This window comes from Eutrema salsugineum, unplaced genomic scaffold, assembly GCF_000478725.1.
Source record: "Eutrema salsugineum unplaced genomic scaffold, Eutsalg1_0 scaffold_3, whole genome shotgun sequence".
NCBI classification, from domain to species: domain Eukaryota; kingdom Viridiplantae; phylum Streptophyta; class Magnoliopsida; order Brassicales; family Brassicaceae; genus Eutrema; species Eutrema salsugineum.
Window position 1 is genome coordinate 12730931 of NW_006256756.1, and position 9171 is coordinate 12740101.

Here is a 9171-nt window from a genome sequence, read left to right on the forward strand (position 1 = left end):
AGATAGAATCTTCTGAATCTCTTCCTTTTTTGCTTTGCAAAAGAATAAACTATCATCCGCAAAAAGTAAGTGTGTAATCGGTGGGCTCGCCCTTGCAATCTTTAGGCCTGTCAGTAATTTTTCCTCTTCCGCTTTCCTTATATTCGAAATTAAGGCCTCCATGCATAGTATAAATAGATATGGTGATAGGGGATCCCCTTGACGTAATCCTCTGCCAGGAATAATTTGTCCCTTTGGTTGTCCATTTAAGAGGACTTTATATCGAACCGAAGTTATACATCTCATCATCCAAACTATCCATTTTTCCGCAAAGCCAAAACGTCTCAACAAATTCTCAATAAAGCCCCATTCAACTCTATCATAAGCTTTACTCATATCACTCTTAACTGCAACAAATTTGTTTTGCAGGATTTGTTGGTCCGAAGTCCGTGAAACATCTCCTGGGCAATTAGGATATTATCCGAAATCAACCGTCCTGCCACAAAGGCTGATTGTGTTTCCGATATCAGGTCTGGTAATAGCTTTTTCAACCTTTGACATAATACTTTGGAAATTATCTTATAGCCTACGTTGCATAGGCTTATGGGGCGTAATTCTGTCATCCTGGTGGGTCTTTCCGTTTTTGGTATTAGACAAATATTTGTCATGTTCAATCTCTCATCGAAGCTCCCTGTGTCCAGAAAACCGTTAACTAATCCTACAATATCTGCCTTAATGATTTGCCACGAGCGTTGGTAGAAAAGTGCAGTCATGCCGTCTGGTCCCGGAGCTTTTTCAGGATGCATCATAAAGAGAGCCTTCCGTACTTCCTCCTCGGTAGCCCTGGCCGTGAGCATCTCATTATTGGTTTCCGAAATTAAGGGTTTTATCTCTCCTAGTACTTCCTCAACCTCTGTCGGCGATGTCGACGTAAAAAGGTCTTCAAAATATTTTTCCGCCACTTGTTGTATCTCTTTTTCGGAAGTAACCCATACACCTGCTGTGTTATGTAGGCCAATAATTCGGTTCCGCGCTCTCCTTTGTTTTACTAATGCATGATAGAATTTTGTATTCTTGTCTCCATCCCTCGCCCAATGGGTACGGCTTTTTTGTTGCCAGAATAATTCTTCATCTCTATATGCTTCCTATAACTTTTTGTGATCTCTAATAACTCCTCCTCCGTACTTGTATCATCCGTCTGAATCTCGTCTAAAGCCCGTTTTAACTCATTAATTTTTTCCTGTCCATATGGTGAGGAGGTTTTCCTCCATTTGGATATTTCCCTTCGGCAATTACGTATTTTGTCTACAAACTTCACTTCTCGTCCATTACCTAAATCCCAACCTCTAAAAATAGATTCCATTAGGCCTTCTTGTCCTAACCATCTTTTATCAAATCGAAACTGTGATTTTTTCCTTGGAATTTTATCCACAATTGTAGCGACTATTGGCCTATGATCCGAACCGATCATTGCCAAATACTCGACTACAGAGTGGGGAAAAATCTCATGCCAATCTGCATTTTCTAGAGCCCGATCTAGTTTACACCTCACCACTTTTGAATTCCGCCGTCCTCTCCAAGACATAGTATTTCCCAAACATGGAAATTCCAGGAAACCGCAGTCTCGAATCATGAGGTTAAATGATACAAAGGTTGAAGCATGCCTTAGAGTACCTCCTTCTTTTTCATGATTACTCGTTATTTCGTTTAAATCACCAATAATAAACCAAGGGTCATTCCGATTAAGGCTTATTCGTGTTAGTCTTTCCCAAACTTGGTCCCTCAATTTTGGAACCGGATCTCCATAAATAAAAGATATAAATACTTTTTTTCCGAGAACATTTGCTTTGATATCAATAATTCTATTATTCGAAAATAAAATAGTAACATCAAAAGCAGAATTATAAAATAAAGCAAGTCCACCACTTGCACCGCACGGCTCCACCGTGTACAATTTATAATAACCGAAATGAAATTGAAATTTTTGTAAAAACGAAAAATCTTGTTTGGTTTCAGAAAGAAACAAGAACTCAGGTCTGTGTCTCTTCCACACCTCCCGAAGATAACTTATTGTCCAGTGACTCCCTACGCCTTGGCAATTCCAGCTGAGAATCCGCATAAATCAAATAGGTCATGGTTTTGGATCTATTATCGGGTCTGATGAACCCTTTGAGCCGCCTAAACCTGTTCCTTCCTTGTTCCGATCTGAAGTTTTTGCTGCCTGTTTTTTCCGAGGAGAGATTAGAGCTTGCACCAACCGTTTCTTTGTGGTGCCTACTAAAACCTGCGAGGAAGTCTTGGAGAGTTTCTTCTTTGTTCCCTGTTCCCCACCAAAGCTTCCGAGTCCATCTCCTTTGTCTCTATCATAGTCTCCCGAGCTGTGCCACCACCGTTTTCAGACTCCTTCAGCGTCTCCATCTTCCCCTCATCTTTTTGATTCACCATTTCAGATACTTCAACAATCTCTCCATCCTCTTTTCCACACCTCTCATTCTCCTCCGTTAATACCCCTTGCGTTTCTTTTGGAGTAGCCGCTTTCAACATGTGATTTTCCTGTCCCTCTAACATCATACCCATCCCATGATCATCACCTGAAGCCTCCTCACCCATGATTGCTTCCTCAAAACTACCAAAGGAATCAGAAATTTCTGCCAACCAATTCATGTTCTCCGAATCCATTAAATCTGTGTCCCGAGATCCAAAACTAACAAAACCACCATCTTCAAACGTCAAGCTCTTCCTCGCCGAACTTTCCAAAGGCAAAACCGTAGAAGTTATGCCTTTGACCGATTGTGTCATTTGCCTTTCGTCCTCTTTCCGATCTTTTTTTGTTTGATCCACCTTAGCTTGATCCGAGTTCGCCTGAATTTTCTCCAGCTGCCTTGGTGTGTTCCGCATGGCACCTGAGGTTGTCTGCTTCTGAGTCATTTCCTTGGGAGGGACATAGCTTGATGGCCGGGTATATCGCGACGAGCCTTCACCGTATTTCCACTCCGACCTGCTTCGCTGCTGCCTTCCGTCTTCGTCCGCTGCGTTTTGACGAGAGCTCTCCTTGCCCTTTCCTTTTTGTGGACCTTTCTGTGATCCAACAGAACCTCCATTTCTTCCCCTTTCCTTATTTGCTGCATTTACATGTAACATCGCGGCTCTATAAGATGCAGGTCCATGGATTTTCCCTTGGTCCTCACCGTTATCCTCCGCAAACTTGCGATCCGCCACATCTGACCGATTTGGGCACCGCTGGTGATCGTGACATAGGCTAAAACAATTTCTGCAGTAACCAAAAAGCCTCTCATATCTTAAATAAACGATCGTTTCCTCCCCACCCTGGAACTCGACGACCGTTTCAAAGCACAGTGGCTTTTGCCCATCGATGACCACTTGAATCTTTCCGTCGTCTAGATTGACCGCTTTGACATCCCCAATGGCTTTCCCAATACACCGGAAAGTTTCATCCGCCCAGAAGTGTAAGGGAACGCCAATGACGCGTACCCAAAACTTAATCGCTGATGGGTAATTCGGATCCACCACAGGAGACCACCGCACCAACGAGAGCATCCAGTAATCAAAATGAAAAGGTTGCATTTTCATTACCTCAGCTATGTTTTCCTCCTTGTCAAAATCGAATTGGAATCGACCGAGACCCAAATCTGCACCCGCCACCCTTTCCTCAACTTTCCAGATTCTGGGAAGCATGAACAGCAAGGCCTTCATATCTTGCATATGTGGATTCATACACCGACCGATTAACGTCCGTGAATAGCTTTCGATCAAGTTTGTGTTGTCAAAGTGTGGAACAGGTAATCTTCAACCGCTTAAGAGACTTTTCCGCATTCATCCCCAACCCAATTTGTTTAACCAAATTGCTCTGAGCCATTTGTTCTGTTCGTGTAGAAAGAAGGAAGGGCTGAGAAGAGAGATCAAAAGGAATAAAGGGGTTTGTGTGCTTAGAATCGATGACACCATTCCTCTTTATATATTGCACCCGATTTGCGCAATACAGATTGTACATTGATTGTAAAATTTGATTCGCAATATGTAATCTCCAGAAATTAATCACCGAGATCATCTCTACATACATGACTTGCTTCAAATACTTCTGTAATTGGCGAGTTTTAATCCTGCAGAATCTTTTCTGTTGCCTTTGTCTAAAACCGAGCCAAACATAATAGCATACACCGCGGAAACCAGAATCCATTCGAATCCGTCCATCATTACTCCGAATCATGGACTGGAAGTCGACACCCAATCTTACTCTTTTCCGAGATTTCTGTGAATCCCTCTGTCGGGACATAGTTTTTAAATCCCAGATCATATCTTCACTTTCCAATCCTATTAGATATTTGACACCCTTATATGGAAGCACTCCAAGTATTCTCGGAGTAATTTGAATTACAGCACCGATATAGTGATCCGTTTTATAGATCCTTGCATCTGCAATATCAGATCGAGATAATATGGATTTAATCCTCGTAACATTGCTTTCCGAAAAACTACCGAGCTTCGTCTTGACCGCATCTTGGATTGATTTCCTGGTGTCCGCTAATCGTTTTCCTTTTTGACCCGCTTTCCATCGTGAAACGGAGACCATCCCAATGTTTACCCAAGTTTCTCCGTCGCCATCGTGCAGAGAGAAATTTTTTAATTTAAATTGAATTACAATATATATATATATATATACTAATGTCGATTTTCATTGATTTCGATATTGGTTTTTTTATTTGAGTATAATAAAATCAATCTGTTCATAAAAAAATTCGGTAAATATCTAATGTTCTCAGTTATGAAGATTACTTATATATATATATATAGTGTATTTAAAGATTCTTCTATATAAAAGAGAAGGAAAAAAAGTTTCTCCTTTAACAAAAAAGAGAAAAAAGGTTTCTCATCACCATAGCCACACCCCCATATGGCTACTTTTTATTTTCAAAATTGCCATTGTTGAACTAAAATAATAAAATATTTCTTGTAAAATCCGATTTGGTTAACCGATGATAAATTTATTTCTTGTAAAATTTAATTTGCTAAATCGAGGTCCATTATCATAAACCAATGTAAAACCAATGTATAATTTATCGACCACATCTAAATAAAACAAAAATTAAAATCCACCTCTCGACGTAGTCAATCTAGCATCTCTGTCAATCCATCTCTGATTAGCCCTCCGATTTACCGTTGTAATACCGCCGAGTGTTTTAAAATCATTTAGGTGCAAGACTGTCGCACCTCTGGTAGTCACGCGGCTGCTCCGGAGTAACTCGAAGACACCTTCGACGGAGTAGTCGCCCATGCCACCACGACGGAGTGACCGGGTTGAACCTTCCATAGAGGCGCCTGGTCTCAATCCACACTGGTGGTGTAGCTCCAGAATACAATTTGCTCCTCTTCTTCTAGACTCGCCTGCTCAGAATTCAAAAAGTAAGTTTGGTGTAGCTCCAGAATACAATTTGCTCCTCTTCTTCTAGACTCGCCTGCTCAGAATTCAAAAAGTAAGTTACTTTTATGAACTCTGACCTTGAACTCTAGTAGCGGTTTCTTAACTCTAATTAAAATTGAAATGGTTCGCCTAATTGGCCTGATTGGATTATTAGTGGTTTCTTAACTCTAGTAGTGTGTACATTGAATTGAAACGGTTGGATTACTCTTATACCATCTAGAAAACACTTACAAAAGTTTATATATGAGAGCATATGAATAGGGTAGTTTATTAAGATCCCTGTTTTCTCCTTCAAAATTCTGAAACTCCCCCGTGCTTTGCATTTCACTGGTACTCCAGAATATTATACCCTCCATGCATTTTAGATTTGTTGTGTTGGTTCAAATACCAGGCATAGGGGATGGAGAAGGTTCAAATAACCTTTCGGATAAACTACCAAGAAGGGTCCTCGCCGATGGTTGCTACCCCATTGGTGCTCGGTTGAACAAATATTCAAAGGCCAATGTAATTGGCCTCCTTGTCGAAGCTTTAAAGGTACTGAAGATCTTAAGAAGCTACTTCATTCCCAGTTTGGAAAGCTATTCGATCTACCTGTTGCAAGATGTTGCAACAGCGCCAAACTAGTCCATGCTCTTCTATCACGACAATTAATGACCACAAAGAAACATGAGATTTGGTTCCTCTTTGGTGGACACCCTCTGACATATTCGTTACGGGAGTTTAAGGAAATCACGGGATTGAATCGCAATCCCGAACCTGATAGCAATGCAGAAGAAGATGATGTCGGGAAGACGGGAATGTGGAAAGACCTATTTGGAAGAGCAACTGCTATGAACGTATTTCAAGTGCTTGATATGCTAATGGACCTGGATCAACCCCAATGGAAACGGCTACCATTGGCCCTAATCGTTCGTGTTGACGGTGTTCTCTTCTGTAATAGCAAAAATCTTGCTTTGACCGAGAAATACGTAGAGATGTTGATTGACTTGGATAACTTCATGCAGTATCCATGGGGTAGGGTATCGTTTAACAAAACAATTTCTCGTTTTTAAGCTCCTAAGCCAATCACCGATGCCCAAAAAATGGAGAATCCTTTAACACAATTGCGTCGTCAACTTAAACAGCAAACCAGTGCATGCTACAGGTTCCCTCTATCACTAAAACTTATGGCCCTCCAATCTATACCAATGTTGGTCTCCAAAATTCCTCAACCTGATAACTTGAAGACTTTCATTGAATTTCCCACTACAAAAATATCGAGTATTATTAGCATTAGAAGATAGCGTTTTATGCAGTTGTACTATGTTTTATTTAACGTTGACTTTTACATAGCGTTTGTAAATCTATAAACGTTATCGGTTTATTTGGTTTTTTAAAAAATGAATGCGTTAATTCTTTTTGGCTCTCAGCATTTATTTAATTGCACATACCATATTTAAAACGCTATGCCATGTGAGAGCGTAAAAATCGAACTCTTTTAAAAATTCTCTAAGTCAAAAACTTAATAGTATCACTCTTCTGCTACACAGATCTGGTCTTACTCAAAAACCTAATTATCTCTATCGAATTTCTTACTCTCAGCTCTCGAGTTCTCCTCATAATCTCACGCTCTCCTCTCGCTTGCCGCCTCGCCCAGTCTTGCCGTGACTTTCTCTTGCCGGTCGCCTCTCTCGACTCCCTCTCTCTGGCCGACTTGCTCTCTATCCTCACTCTTGCTAACTCACTCTCTCGCCGCCTCTCTATCTCTCGCTTCTTCACACCACCGCTACTCCCTTGCCGCTACAAGACCACAATTCCTCATCCTCAGGTATTTTGTGGTTTAGATCTTGGGTTTCTAGTTATAGGACTAGCGACCCTTGATTGGCTCTTTATTTGTTGAGATTTCTCATTTTACATCAAAATTACCAACTCGTAACCTACTTTCTCCATCCTGACTTAACGCTTCGGTTTTGCTTTTGCTGTTCAACCTAGTCTCTTTTTTTCCCCCTTCCGATTCAGTTATCTGATTATGTAGAAAGTTGGCTCCTTTTTCTCCTCTCCGATTCATTTTGTGACTATGTAGAAAGTTTCGAATCTTTGTGCTGTAAGCAAATTTATACTCACTCCTGTTGGTGAGTTTGTTTCAGGGACCTTTGGATTTGGACTTAAAAGTATTTAAATCTGTTGTGAAATTCTGGTAGCTCTCGTACAGAACTCGATTCCAGTTTCGGCTGTCTTGTTCTTTCTCCGTCTATGGTTTTAATCTTCTCTCAGCGAGTTTATATATGGAATTCCAATTACTTGAACTGTAAAGCTTGCTCTTTGTTTATATTAGCTTCTAGCTGAAACCACACAAATTCGTTATCTCATCAAAGTTACTATTTGATGTTTGATTGGATTGTTTATTAGTATCTTTGCAGAGCCCTATATGATTAAGCTGATATGTGGCAAATCTATTCTCTTATTCATGATAACAGCTACAAGATTACATCGAAAGCAGGTAATGTTTGTATTTGATTCCTTGATTTCATAGACGAAGTTCCTGGAATCTGTTTGAAAAAGCAGACATTTACCCTTCATTTCTGTCTTTGTATATATCATTTTTATGCCTAACCTATCTATCTTGTATCCTACATAGGTTTGTGATAAAAAAGCTTAGCGAATGATACCGTTCAAGTAGAGATTTTTTCTTAGAGCCAATTGACTATATTGGAACCAAGCAAACTTGCACTTCCTAGTTTAATGCTTCTCAACCTTAAAGTTGTACAAGATTAACGCTGCTAAGTTGACTTTTTCTCTTTTAGAGCTTATCATTGATTGATCAAATTCAATTGTATACTGAATTTTACTTGTCTTTACACTTGGCATTGTATGCTCTTCACATAGTTATTCTATCACAGCCTCATTCCATACAACTCTATAGACGTTAGCATGGTTTCAAAAGCTTTAACTGTTGAGCTCTTTATCACTTAAAACTTCTTTGATTCTCTATTACTTGTAGTCTTTTATTCGTACAGGTGAGGATTTTGATCTGATTGGTTTTTTTTTTCCTTTTACATTTCAGAAAGTAGAAGAGGCTCTTGAAAAGGATTCTTGTGGAGCAGAGGAAGGAATTGTACTAGAAGATGAAATGGGCTTTATCTAGTTTGCTAAGTTTCATGAGTACAATTTCTGTTTTAAATAATTGAAGTATTTCATGTGTTTTTTTTGTAAAATACTGCTACTATTAATGATTATTTTTTTGCCCTTGTGAATTAAAATTTTTATGGAATTTAAAATTCGAAATTCAAAATTTAAAATTCAAAATGTAAACCCAAATCGATATGAATAATAATATAAATAACAAAATTGAAATGCTATTGTAGAATATATAATTGCAGACAAAAATGTGCTATATTAAATGATGAAGCAATAGCATGACTAAAAACCGCTATCTAATGTGGCCGACCTATTATGACGGGCGATGATAGAACGTTTTTAAAACCGCTATGGTATTGTTAGAGAACGTTTTTTCGATGCTAACAATACCTTATTTTCCTGTAGTGTCCCGAAGGTTGTCAAAATGTTATCACACTCTTGCATCTTGAGGACATACTTGCCGTGGAATCGGAACCTCTAGTAAGTCTTATTTGTAGTCTGATTTTTAGTCTTATTTGTAGTACTTGTCTTATAAGTAGTCTTTATTAGTCTTATATGTCTGCACTTGGTGATATTATTAGTAGCCTTAATTTTTCTATTTTTTGTGTCTGTTGTCTGTGAAACCGATGGTAGTG

The 9171-nt window shown here is 39.4% G+C and overlaps 1 protein-coding gene and 1 long non-coding RNA gene across 3 annotated transcripts; one reads left to right on the plus strand and one right to left on the minus strand.

Moving 5' to 3' along the window:
• Positions 1-2256: 2256 nt before the first annotated feature.
• Positions 2257-3693, minus strand: LOC112085432 (cilia- and flagella-associated protein 251-like). Its single transcript, XM_024154645.1, has one exon. The coding sequence runs from the start codon at positions 3691-3693 to the stop codon at positions 2257-2259; it is 1437 nt and encodes a 478-aa protein (XP_024010413.1).
• A 3171-nt stretch (positions 3694-6864) lies between these two features.
• Positions 6865-8560, plus strand: LOC112085185. Of its 2 annotated transcripts, none has more exons than XR_002898742.1 (3): positions 6865-7226; positions 7819-7898; positions 8463-8560. It is a non-coding gene; the product is annotated as an uncharacterized LOC112085185 (long non-coding RNA). The 2 variants fall into 2 exon arrangements; XR_002898741.1 differs by having other exon boundaries at positions 6871-7226; positions 7808-7898.
• Positions 8561-9171: the final 611 nt, after the last annotated feature.